General features: G+C 39.8%; 1 protein-coding gene across 4 annotated transcripts in view; it reads left to right on the top strand.

The window, feature by feature from the left end:
• Positions 1 to 14237, top strand: part of LOC124802860 (protein SERAC1) — a 126915-nt gene that overhangs the window by 82002 nt on the left and 30676 nt on the right. For all 4 annotated transcript variants that reach the window (XR_007017161.1, XR_007017160.1, XM_047263898.1 and 1 more), the window contains exons 4-5: positions 3116 to 3348; positions 12085 to 12281. Coding sequence is in view for 2 of the 4 variants with exons in the window: in XM_047263898.1 (XP_047119854.1) it covers positions 3116 to 3348; positions 12085 to 12281 (430 nt within the window). In the remaining 2 variants the exon portion in view is untranslated. The remainder of the gene's footprint in view (positions 1 to 3115; positions 3349 to 12084; positions 12282 to 14237) is intronic.

The raw sequence follows: 14237 nt of genomic DNA, 5'->3' as shown, positions 1-14237 counted from the left end.
AAGACAAACATTAACTTGTGCATCAGCCATGGCACATAAGTGTTTGTGTTCACTGAATGGATGGTAGGTTCTGCATCATGGATCTCAAGTCCAGCAGTGAGGAATAGGACCATTGCCAGACGGTTGACAGGATGTGGTTTGTCTACTACCAGAATCTGTTTCTGAATGGTGCAAGAGCAGTATGAAATTGTGGCTTTAAACTGTCCTTTGATGTGGATTGTATCATTAATGCAGCTCCGCAGATGCCGACTGAATGGCTGGAGATCCCAGTGTGGAGTATGTGGTCCAGTCAATGAAGGTAGCCAAAGAACCTGTGCTGACTTGAAAGTTGACTGGATGTCCACTGACGTAGAAGAAGACGTGCATGGAATCAGAGGTATGAGGTATGAATCCTGTGACTGGGTAGAATGCGGTGTCACCCTCCAGTTCATAATCAGTTTCAACTCAATCATTACAGTCTATGATATTTTAGATGTTGACTAGTAGACTCTGCTTGACGTGCCCTCTTGCCAGTTACTACACTTTGCCCACCTCATTCAGCACTGTTGCCGCTGATGGTGGATGAAGCATTGAATACAGCAGGGAAGTTGCTGTGTGTGTTGGTGGTGTGGGCGATCAGCGGAGGTATGAGATTGCAGCTGGACTGGGTCTTATTTCTGAATCCGTTACATTGTGTTTTGGTTGCTAACACTTGTGAAGGGTCTTGTGTAGCTGCCATGGAATAAAGTGATTGGTGAAATGCCCCATTGATACAGAGGCATGTTTCCAGAGGAGAGTCCTCAACTTGAGTAACCCTGTGCGAAGGCTGTCATCTGGGTAACAATCATGTCTCTGACCAACAACGCAGTATAAGACTGCTTACAATGGGGTTGATGCATTGAAAACAACAATTCCTGGTGAGGCTTTTCAGATGGGTGATCCATTCTTTACAAGTTTGATTGACTTGCTTATGACAACTGAAAAATTTTTGTCTTTGTGCAACAACATGGACTTGTGTATCAAAGTGTTCCAGAAGACTGGACTTCAAATGTTCGCAAAGGAGCAAATGTGGCTCTGCTTAATGGCCGAATTGCTTGAGGAGGTGGAAAATGTCTGGGCTGTCATAGGGAGGAAATAAGTGCATTGTTGTTCATACCCCATTATCTTGTTGGAAATGAAATACTATTGGAGCCAGGCAAGGTAGTTAGCCCATGGTTCAAACTTTTTGTCAAGTGGTTCGAAGGCAGAATGTGCTGGACAAAGCCCAGAGACAGTGTGGATGAAAGAGCTGCCACATGACTTGAGGAGTCTGGCTGGGTGGGGGTACCCACAATGAGATATTCATGTAACAGTTCCATGTTTCATTGTATCTGTTGGAGGGCAACTAGTAGATTATGTGAGAGATTTTCATGTTGCGCCATGATGGGGATGTAATAGTGACTGCTGGAGTTTACAAACACTTTGACTGGAAGACACTAAAAGCCCCTTACTTTACCTCCTTACTAGCAGAAGTGTTCCTCACGGGGACACAGGGAAAACAGTGATCATGTTTCAGAAAGTTTACTGACAATAAAAATAAGTCTGCTTTGAAGGTAAGAGACTGCTACGGTCGCAGGTTCGAATCCTGCCTCGGGCATGGATGTGTGTGATGTCCTTGGGTTAGTTAGGTTTAAGTAGTTCTAAGTTCTAGTGGACTGATGACCACAGCAGTTGAGTCCCATAGTGCTCAGAGCCATTTGAACCATTTTGAAGGTAAGAACAAGAAGCACAAATACAATGCCTCACTAGGTTCTGGTACAGAGGTGTGACAGAGCTGCTGCCAGAAAGTCACCTGATTGTTACTAGTATAAAGTAACACCACTAGGAGCTTCATAGAAAAATACGCTTGCAGAGAAATAATACAAATTCTGATTAGGTCCAACACAGACACAGGAAAGTCTGTCCTTAATGCAGTCTAAGTCCACAAAGGAAATGATGGAAGCTGAGAACAGCAGTGTTGGTCCCTATGGTGTGCTTCAACAGTATCCTGAGACAATGAGGTGAGTAGCATCCTGTCAGAGGCTAGGAGAGGCCTTCCCAGCTGGAAGAACTGACTTGTGTAACCCATCTTTATAGCTACCAGCAGCAGAACACTCGTGACTTTATTTTCTTGTCATGTGTTAATGATGATACAGATAGATCTCTACAGAAGTGGCGGCATCTGCAGGTGCTGGTACCACTGTCTGCTGTCCAGTCATGGTTGCAACACAGAGAGCTCAAGATGCTGAGGCATGAAAGATACACTTAAGAGTGCATGCTTGCCTGAGAGGCTGCCTCTCCCTTTTTCTGAGATCTGCAATATGGCAACATTTTTACAATGTTAGACACAGAAAATGTATTCAGTAGGTTTTTTAAGTTGGTTTATTCATGTAACTTGATAGCAAAGTTTATATTAAAATCATCACATAATTCCTTTGTGTTTTGGCATTCTAGGCATTCATAATTTGCTCCAACTTTTCTTGGTATATTGACAGATTACCATCTGGTGCTGTGTAAATGCAGATAGTGCAGTCTGCTCTCAATAACACAGTGCTTGAAATGTTCTCAACATTTAGGTTGCTAGTTTTTTTGAGTTCACAGAACGGTGTTCCATTTCGAACTAATATCAAGTAATCATGACCACTTTTGTAAGTTCTGCAACAGTAGTACAGCCATACACAGAGCAAAACTCAGCTGAAGGAGAGTCAGTCATCCAGTTTACCATGATGACTTAGCCTCTATTGACTTTCATGTGTTTGACCTTTTCAAGTGATATCCAGAGTGACGGAGATTTGTGTCAATGAAAACTTCAGTATACTGCACATAACTAAGCAGGATAAAATGTCAAGATTTCCAATTATTATAGAGAATTTGTTGTTGTGTGGAAAGAATAAGTGAAGAAAAGCTTAGTTCTATTTTGTGTTGCTATTATTTCTGTTATTACTTTAAAAATCAATTAAAATTCAAGCTTCACTTACATTTGTAACTGCAGGGGTTTACAGTATTATCCCTCTGCTATAATAAAGAGGTGTGATTCTTATACAGTTTATTTGCTAGAGCTGCAAAAATTCTAGAGAAAAATATTAAATGATTAAAAATGTTTATGTGGATCTTTCAGCACTTTCTGTCAAATGTGCAGCTGATCGTAGGAAAAGATCTGAAGAAAATAATATTATGAAGACAGGCAATGAAGATATTCATATAGAGGTCCTGTATGAACCTACAGCAAATTCTGTTCCACGAGCAGATATTATATTTATACACGGACTCCATGGTGGGCCAAACAAGACATGGAGACAAGGCAGCTGGAAACATGAAAGGGCATACATTCAGCCCCAGCCACTAAAGAAGGTTGTACAAGCATTACTTTATATTTTGTCTTATCTGACTGCCTAAACTTATATTTAGATCATAATTTGTATTTAGGCAGCATCAGCCAAATTGTATTTTCTTCCATGGTGCATTTCAAGGTCTTACACTCTTCACCTTGTGTAGATTCAGTGATTTACATCCGTATTTCTTCTCCTAGATGTAGCCAGTTGTCTTGCTTATTCTTTAAAAAAATTCTTGTTCCCAACAAAAGCCACATTTTATCACTGGACATCATAAGTTTGTATACAAACATTCTCACAAATAAACCATTGGAAGTAAGTAAACACAAGCTTATAAAATATAAAAAGCTTTCAAAAGTTGAAATTACAGACTTTCAGTGACAGTATACAAACAAACCAGTGATCTAGCAATGGTCTACAGCATGTCTGTGGCCCAGTTGACATTTCCTAAATCACCTTGGGAAAAATTATTGATCAGTAGATAATCAAGTTTACAAAATATTCAGTTCTATGTAAGATTTGTTAATGATAAAATTCCAGCAACATTATTTATTTGCTTAAGTGCACAATAAGTAAGAAATGGATGCACTGATTCAAGCATTTGACAAGAACGTTCGGTTTTTGTCTGAATATAAATGTCAAAATTCAATCAACTTTCTTGACTGTATCATTTACAGCTGAAACACTGAAAATATCCTTAGCATCTACAGAAAACCAACAGCAATAGTGGTCCCTGCATCTTCATATCATCTTCACACAGACAAACTTGCAGCATACATGTCTATGATATACAGAGAACACAAAATGCCATTGAGTAACACAATGCTTCAAAGTAAATTGAAACAGTTAGACAAACAGCAGCTGCCATTGCTTTTCAAGTTGCACTCATGGACAAGATGTCCAAGAAAGTCATAAAACGAATAGATAAAAACAAAAATAAGAACAACAGACAGACTGCAGGATAGTGTGCTTTCCATATTTTGACGCCATTTCACAAATAATTACTGAAGTACTGAGGCCATACAACATAAGAATTGCTTTTTCCATCAGCTATAATATAAGTAATAGACAGCCACACAGTACAAAAACTAATAAAGGCCAATTTTCAACTTGGACTTCTATAAAATAAAATGTAATGAGTATGTATATGAGCCACATTTTATGAAACTTACAGACTAGATTTACAGAACATACAACTGCATTATGTGTAACACCCCTAATAAATCTGCCATAGCTACCCATATTAGTGGATAGCTATGACAGGAAATGCTTTTTCACAACAGAGCCAATACTCTAATACTACCTCATAAATTAAATAAAGGCCACATAATGTATTCCTCCAAAGACATGGCTAAGGCAATAGCAAACATTTTCAGATGTTTCTCAAGTGTATTACATAATACACAATACACTGAGATGATAAGTCATGGAATATCCCTTAATATCATGTTGAACATTCTTTTGTCTGGCATAGTGTGGCAGCTCAATGTGGCGTGCATCCAGAAAGTTGTTGGAAGCCCCTGCTGAAATATTGAGCCATGCTGCCTCTATAGACACCAATAATTGCGAAAGGTTTGCTGGTGCAGGAGTTTGTGCATGAACTGACCTCTTGATTACGTCCCACAAATTTTCTCTGAGATTCATGTTGGGCAATCTGGGTGGACAAATCATTCAGTCAAACTGCCCAAAGTGTTCTTCAAACCAATCATGAACAACTGTGGTCCAGTGACATGGCGCACTGTCATCCATAAAAATTCCAGTGTTGTCTGGGAACATGAAGTTCACAAATGGCTGCAAATGGTATCCTTGTAGATGAACATAACCATTTCCAGTCAACGATCGGTTCAGTTTGACCAGATGACGTAGTCCATTCTATGTAAAAGCACACACCATTATGGAGGCACCACCAGCTTGTGCAGTGCCATGTTGACAACTTGGGTCCATGGCTCCATGGTGTCTGCACCACACTCAATCATACCATCAGCTCTTAACAGGTGAAATCAGGATTCATTGCACCAGATTACAGTTTTCTAAGCATCTAGAGTCCAACCAATATGGTAAAATGCACAGGAGAGACACTAAGGGTGATGTTGAGCTGTTAGCACAGATACTAACATCAGTTGTCTGCTGCCATAGCCCATTAACACAAAATTTTGCTGCACCATCCTAATGGATACATTCATCGAACGTCCCTCATTGATTTCTGCTTTGGGAGGCCCTAGCCACACGACATTTCCATTTCCATTGGGCAGTGTTGCTTTTCTGTTAGCACTGACAGATATACAAAAACACTGCATCTGTTGGTTGTTAAATGGAGGCCATCAGCCACTGCATTATCCAGGGTGAGAAGTAATGCCTGATATTGGGTATTCCTGGCATAGTCTTGACACTGTGGATCTCAGATTTCTGAAATGGAATGCCCCATGCGTCTAGCTCCAACTATAATTCTGCATTCAAAGTTTGTTAATTCCTATTGTGTGGTCGTAATCACATAGGAAATCATTTAACATGAATCACCTGAGTGCAGATGACACCTCTGTCAATGCAATGTCCTTTTATACTGTATACACACATATCACCATCCCATGACTTTTGTCACCTCAGTGTAACTTGTTACTGCCACCACCTTCTCTATAATGATTGAAACTAAGAAAAGCAGAGTGGGTCATCCAGTTCATCAGAGTGGTTTGTTATCAAGTAAATATGCTGAAATCTTTGCATAGATGTAGCTTTAAAATTAGAAATAAACTGTGTTTATGTTAGAAGATTCTAAATACAGTGACAGAAAAAAATAAATAAATAAAAATTGTACACCTGCAAAGACATCAGTTTTGATCTGGTAATGGCATATGCAATCTAGGGGATAGTAGATGTACTGATAATGGTTTGAACATCATCCACCAACAGATAGCATAGTGGCATAGTCATCTAGGTGTCAACTGTGTCTACTCTTTAGTAGGGAGTGCTCACAGATGGAAGGCTCAGTGTGCTGTAAACATGTGAAGATAGCAGGCAACCATGCCACAGGTATGCACTCATGATTCCTACAGTCAACTGAGTTAGTTTGAAAGGGGTCAAATTGTGGTCTCCCGAGTGGTGGGATGGTCCTTTCGGAGAATTGCAACACAAGTTGGATGTGCTGCATCAGTTGTGCAATGCTGCTGGTACTACTGGTCATATGAACATTCTCATATGCATAGACAAGGTTCTGGATGGTCATGCAGTACAGATACATGCCAGCTACTTGTGCTACTGATCTGTAAATGTAATCATTTCATGTACTTAATATGCACTGTTGCAACAGTAAATCTTGAGTGAATTGGAAACTTCTAAAAGGGCATACTATTTTTTTTTTCTGCCAGTGTATGTAAAAGTTATGTGCATACCATCTATATCTTGATTTACTATGTAACTTTGAAATGCTTTTTGATTTACAAGGCAGTGTATTTCAGTATCTGTATGGTCTCTGGACTGTTGTTATTTGCATAAAAGACAGTAATCAGACACCAAAATTCTCATTCTGCAAGTACCTTATCACATTTGTTCACAATTAAATTGTTTATTCTGTGGTTGTTCATTTTATCTGTGCCCCCCCCCCCCCATGAACCATGGACCTTGCCGTTGGTGGGGAGGCTTGCGTGCCTCAGCGATACAGATAGCCGTACCGTAGGTGCAACCACAACGGAGGGGTGTCTGTTGAGAGGCCAGACAAACGTGTGGTTCCTGAAGAGGGGCAGCAGCCTTTTCAGTAGTTGCAAGGGCAACAGTCTGGATGATTGACTGATCTGGCCTTGTAACAATAACCAAAACGGCCTTGCTGTGCTGGTACTGCGAACGGCTGAAAGCAAGGGGAAACTACAGCCGTAATTTTTCCCGAGGGCATGCAGCTTTACTGTATGATTACATGATGATGGCGTCCTCTTGGGTAAAATATTCCGGAGGTAAAATAGCCCCCCATTCGGATCTCCGGGCGGGGACTACTCAAGAGGATGTCGTTATCAGGAGAAAGAAAACTGGCGTTCTACGGATCGGAGCGTGGAATGTCAGATCCCTTAATCGGGCAGGTAGGTTAGAAAATTTAAAAAGGGAAATGGATAGGTTGAAGTTAGATATAGTGGGAATTAGTGAAGTTCGGTGGCAGGAGGAACAAGACTTCTGGTCAGGTGAATACAGGGTTATAAACACAAAATCAAATAGGGGTAATGCAGGAGTAGGTTTAATAATGAATAGGAAAATAGGAATGCGGGTAAGCTACTACAAACAGCATAGTGAACGCATTATTGTCGCCAAGATGGATACGAAGCCCACACCTACTACAGTAGTACAAGTTTATATGCCAACTAGCTCTGCAGATGACGAAGAAATTGAAGAAATGTATGATGAAATAAAAGAAATTATTCAGATTGTGAAGGGAGACGAAAATTTAATAGTCATGGGTGACTGGAATTCGAGTGTAGGAAAAGGGAGAGAAGGAAACATAGTAGGTGAATATGGATTGGGGGACAGAAATGAAAGAGGAAGCCGCCTGGTAGAATTTTGCACAGAGCACAACATAATCATAACTAACACTTGGTTTAAGAATCATGAAAGAAGGTTGTATACATGGAAGAATCCTGGAGATACTAAAAGGTATCAGATAGATTATATAATGGTAAGACAGAGATTTAGGAACCAGGTTTTAAATTGTAAGACATTTCCAGGGGCAGATGTGGACTCTGACCACAATCTATTGGTTATGACCTGTAGATTAAAACTGAAGAAACTGCAAAAAGGTGGGAATTTAAGGAGATGGGACCTGGACAAACTAAAAGAACCAGAGGTTGTACAGAGATTCAGGGAGAGCATAAAGGAGCAATTGACAGGAATGGGGGAAATAAATACAGTAGAAGAAGAATGGGTAGCTTTGAGGGATGAAGTAGTGAAGGCAGCAGAGGATGAAGTAGGTAAAAAGACGAGGGCTAGTAGAAATCCTTGGGTAACAGAAGAAATATTGAATTGAATTGATGAAAGGAGAAAATATAAAAATGCAGTAAGTGAAACAGGCAAAAAGGAATACAAACGTCTCAAAAATGAGATCGACAGGAAGTGCAAAATGGCTAAGCAGGGATGGCTAGAGGACAAATGTAAGGATGTAGAGGCCTATCTCACTAGAGGTAAGATAGATACCGCCTACAGGAAAATTAAAGAGATCTTTGGAGATAAGAGAACCACTTGTATGAATATCAAGAGCTCAGATGGAAACCCGGTTCTAAGCAAAGAAGGGAAAGCAGAAAGGTGGAAGGAGTATATAGAGGGTCTATACGAGGGCGATGTACTTGAGGACAATATTATGGAAATGGAAGAGGATGTAGATGAAGATGAAATGGGAGATATGATACTGCGTGAAGAGTTTGACAGAGCACTGAAAGACCTGAGTCGAAACAAGGCCCCCGGAGTAGACAATATTCCATTGGAACTACTGACGGCCGTGGGAGAGCCAGTCCTGACAAAACTCTACCATCTGGTGAGCAAGATGTATGAAACAGGCGAAATACCCTCAGACTTCAAGAAGAATATAATAATTCCAATCCCAAAGAAAGCAGGTGTTGACAGATGTGAAAATTACCGAACTATCAGTTTAATAAGTCACAGCTGCAAAATACTAACACGAATTCTTTACAGACGAATGGAAAAACTAGTAGAAGCCAACCTCGGGGAAGATCAGTTTGGATTCCGTAGAAACACTGGAACACGTGAGGCAATACTGACCTTACGACTTATCTTAGAAGAAAGATTAAGGAAAGGCAAACCTACGTTTCTAGCATTTGTAGACTTAGAGAAAGCTTTTGACAATGTTGACTGGAATACTCTCTTTCAAACTCTAAAGGTGGCAGGGATAAAATACAGGGAGCGAAAGGCTATTTACAATTTGTACAGAAACCAGATGGCAGTTATAAGAGTCGAGGGACATGAAAGGGAAGCAGTGGTTGGGAAGGGAGTAAGACAGGGTTGTAGCCTCTCCCCGATGTTGTTCAATCTGTATATTGAGCAAGCACTAAAGGAAACAAAAGAAAAATTCAGAGTAGGTATTAAAATTCATGGAGAAGAAATAAAAACTTTGAGGTTCGCCGATGACATTGTAATTCTGTCAGAGACAGCAAAGGACTTGGAAGAGCAGTTGAATGGAATGGACAGTGTCTTGAAAGGAGGATATAAGATGAACATCAACAAAAGCAAAACAAGGATAATGGAATGTAGTCTAATTAAGTCGGGTGATGCTGAGGGAATTAGATTAGGAAATGAGACACTTAAAGTAGTAAAGGAGTTTTGCTATTTGGGGAGCAAAATAACTGATGATGGTCGAAGTAGAGAGGATATAAAATGTAGACTGGCAATGGCAAGGAAAGCGTTCCTGAAGAAGAGAAATTTGTTAACATCGAGTATAGATTTAAGTGTCAGGAAGTCCTTTCTGAAAGTATTTGTATGGAGTGTAGCCATGTATGGAAGTGAAACATGGACGATAAATAGTTTGGACAAGAAGAGAATAGAAGCTTTCGAAATGTGGTGCTACAGAAGAATGCTGAAGATTAGATGGGTAGATCACATAACTAATGAGGAAGTATTGAATAGGATTGGGGAGAAGAGAAGTTTGTGGCACAATTTGACCAGAAGAAGGGATCGGTTGGTAGGACATGTTCTGAGGCATGAAGGGATCACCAATTTAGTATTGGAGTGCAGCGTGGAGGGTAAAAATCGTAGAGGGAGACCAAGAGATGAATACACTAAGCAGGTTCAGAAGGATGTAGGTTGCAGTAGGTACTGGGAGATGAAAAAGCTTGCACAGGATAGAGTAGCATGGAGAGCTGCATCAAACCAGTCTCAGGACTGAAGACCACAACAACAACAACAACAAAGATAATATAGTCCTTCATCTAATCATATGGTTGTGGCAGATCATACAGCTACCAAAATACAGAAAAGAGGGATTGTGAGTCCAGACATTTCAACATGAACTGTTGCAAACCAGTTATTAACAGTGGAACTATGAACATGCACACCTCTAGTCCATCTTACACTCATGTTGCAGCATCTAGATGCATGGCTTGACTGGTGTTGTCTGAGGATCACTTGGAAGATGGAATGGCATGCCATGGTCTTCAGTGTGAAAGCAGATTCCACCAGCACACAAGTGATGGCTGTTCACACGTACGACATGGACCCAATGAGTGCTGTGTCGTAGAGTACATTCGTCCAAGACACACTGGTCCCAAACCAGACCTTATGGGCCTGGGTGCAATAAGCTACAACTCTTGTTCAGCTTTGGTGTTCATGAAGGGGATGCTAGCCAGCACTCAGTGCATTAAGAATGTTGTTAGACTCGTTCTTGCAACAGGAAGGTGATATGTTGTTCCAGCTGGACAGTGCTCACCCACACACTGCCCATGAAACTAAGTGTGCTCTGCAAGATGTGCAACAATGTTCCTGGCCAGTATGATCTCCGGACTTGTCTCCAATCGAGCACATGTGGGATATGATGAGTTGAGAAGTGACTCATGTGACTTATCAACCAACAAGTCTTACAGAACTTCACAAACAGGTCAACCAGGCATGGCAGTATGCATCCCAGGGCTGTACTCACCATCTGTAGGATCTAATGGACGCCAGAATCAGTGCCTGCATTGGAGGCAACATCACTCACTGATATGGGTGTTTTGGCATGGGTTATTACATGGTACCTCAGAGCTACTTGTGCTACTGATCTGTAAATGTAATCATTTCATGTACTTAATATGCACTGTTGCAACAGTAAATCTTGAGTGAATTGGAAACTTCTAAAAGGGCATACTATTTTTTTTCTGCCAGTGTATGTAAAAGTTATGTGCATACCATCTATATCTTGATTTACTATGTAACTTTGAAATGCTTTTTGATTTACAAGGCAGTGTATTTCAGTATCTGTATGGTCTCTGGACTGTTGTTATTTGCATAAAAGACAGTAATCAGACACCAAAATTCTCATTCTGCAAGTACCTTATCACATTTGTTCACAATTAAATTGTTTATTCTGTGGTTGTTCATTTTATCTGTGCCTAAAGATAATATAGTCCTTCATCTAATCATATAGTAATATCTTCGTCTTTAATTTGCAACAGTGACTAGGAATTTCTCGTGTGATGCTCAACATGAGATCATACTATCCAAAATTTCCCCTTTTCATACAAGTAATCTTTTACCAGCCATCAAATTTACTTAACTTTTTTAGGTCCCATGACTCTCCATCTGAAAACTTTCCACAGCCACCTGGCACTTAGTTTTCTAAAAATTCACAATTTAGAAATATCAATACTGCCACAACAAAGTGTCTGCTACATCAATGATATTGGTAGTCATATGCAAACAATGCACCATTTCCTACAAAGCTGTCTCTAGAATCAGCAACATAGTTGCCTCTTGTAGCATTTCTTAATTGCTGTTCCTTCCTCTCAGCTTTATAGCTCATTCATATCTTGCAATTTCCCAAATTTGTGCACGGGAAACGGGTTATCACATGGATGTATTAAAATGTAGAACTTCCTTAATGCTTAGCTCTTGATTATGAAGTGACTGAAACACCTGGTGTTATTGGATACTTGAAGTAAACTTAAGTCACCACTGATTCCTCATGTATATTGTATAGGACAGATATAATACTATTCATGTCTGAACTTCTCATATGACTTTAAATTCCAACTATGAGCAGTACTACCAAAAAGGATCATTGCAATGTGGTTTCTAGGAAGATCATGAGAATGAGAAGCTATGGGGAAGTGATGACTCAAAACATGAGGACCTAGCAGATATGAAAAAAACATATTCAGCCTGCTGGCCCCGTGACTGGTTGCCACTAGACTGTCCGGGAGTACGTGTGATAGCAGTTAACTACTCCACAGATGCAATGCTTTGGTGCCCTGTTGGAGTTAAACAACCACCACGGTTTGTAAAAAACAATATTTCACTTCTTATTTAAACCTTCTTGTATTGTAGTTTTTATAGCTTATCATTGATCATTCTGAATAATACCTTCATAAAATTAAAAAATATTTCAGAATAAAAATGTCACAAATACAAATAAAAACTGTTGTTAAATAAGGCAATGACTTAGCAACTTAATTGTTTCTGTGTGTTCTAGAACAAATTTAAGGATCTGGAATTCTGAGCTAATGTGAACTGTCAGGTTTTTGCAGACAATTTTGGAATACTTTCAGAAAAATCTGACAGAAGGGATTATTCAACTAAATATTCTGGGGAAAAAAGAAGAACTGGTCTTACAACTTTGGCAGAAATAACAGAATTCATGATAACAGTATTAGAGAAGGAAAGTTGCTACTCACCATATAGCGGAGATGCTGAGTTGCAGATAGGCACAACAAAAAGATTCCCACAATTATAGCTTTCGGCCATTAAGGTCTTTGTCAACAATACACATACAGAGACACTCATGCAAAAGCAACTTGCACACAAGACTGCAGTCTCAGCCAACTCACCGAGCGAGGTGGCGCAGTGGTTGGCACACTGGACTCGCATTCGGGAGGACGACAGTTCAATCCCGTCTCCGGCCATCCTGATTTAGGTTTTCCGTGACTTCCCTAAATCGTTTCAGGTGAATGCCGAGATGGTTCCTTTGAAAGGGCACGGCCGATTTCCTTCCCAATCCTTCCCTAACCCGAGCTTGCGCTCCGTCTCTAATGACCTCGTTGTCGACGGGACGTTAAACACTAACCACCACCACCACCACCACCACCATCAGCCAACTCATGTAATTCATGATAAATGTAAACAATTCACCAAAATAAACTGGAATACAAATAGGTAAAATAGAGAGATTTAGTAAATTTAAATATTTTGGAGAAATCATACCGCAAAATGGACTAGAAAAATTTGCAATTGATGGAAGGGCTAAGGAATGAAAAGAGCCTATGGTTTGAGAAGAAATAACTACAACAAGAAATGAATATCTAGGAAAACAAAACAAAAAGACTATACCACAGGGTGGAAACCAGAATGTTTATATGCACGTGAATGCTTAAAGATGAACTATAAGCTGGGCAGAAAATGGGTTCTGAAAGATGAACTATTAGAAACACAGTGGGCATAGGCAAACTGCAGATGCCCAGAGAACGAGAAGTAACAAGGAGATCTACAAAAATATTGAGAAAATATCAGACGTAATAGTAATGTGGAGAGTAATCTCCTTTGGATACCTCTGCTGAATGAATGAGAGCAATCTAATGAAACAAATATATTATATTTGTGGGAAAAGAAATTGACAGTAATATAGATTACAGAAATAAGAAAAAACTAGAAAGAAACACCATCAAAGAGTCATAAATAACAGAAAGAGGTATTTTTAAGAGTAAAATAAAGGCTTTCAAAGCAGAAGAAATAAGAAATCAGGAACGACAAGGACAGACGAAAGGAAAAGTCAACATAGGGATAAGATTCAGGAATACTTTCAAAACAAAAACAACAAAGAAAGAGGAGAAACTGAAGTTGTTAAGTGGTTCTAGTTGGTCCAAACAAAGATAAATTAAAAAAAAAATAATATCACAACATTTGGAAGTTTACAAAAAATGGTTCAAATGGCTCTGAGCACTATGGGACTTAACATCTATGGTCATCAGTCCCCTAGAACTTAGAACTACTTAAACCTAACTAACCTAAGGACATCACACAACACCTAGTCATCACGAGGCAGAGTGGAAGTTAACAACATCAAGAAGGAAGCCCACAACTGAATCACCTTTATACTACAGATTATCTACATGCTGATATGTACATGATTAGTATTACAGAGCTGTAGGCCTACTTGATCTCCTATTTGAGAACTCAGTGAGATGTGAAGTTCCCCTATGCTCCAGTCAGGGTCTCTAAGCCTTGTAGCATGGAATT

The sequence above is a fragment of the Schistocerca piceifrons genome, chromosome 1 (genome assembly GCF_021461385.2).
Source record: "Schistocerca piceifrons isolate TAMUIC-IGC-003096 chromosome 1, iqSchPice1.1, whole genome shotgun sequence".
NCBI classification, from domain to species: Eukaryota; Metazoa; Arthropoda; class Insecta; order Orthoptera; family Acrididae; genus Schistocerca; species Schistocerca piceifrons.
This window is presented reverse-complemented; position numbering and strand designations above follow the sequence as displayed.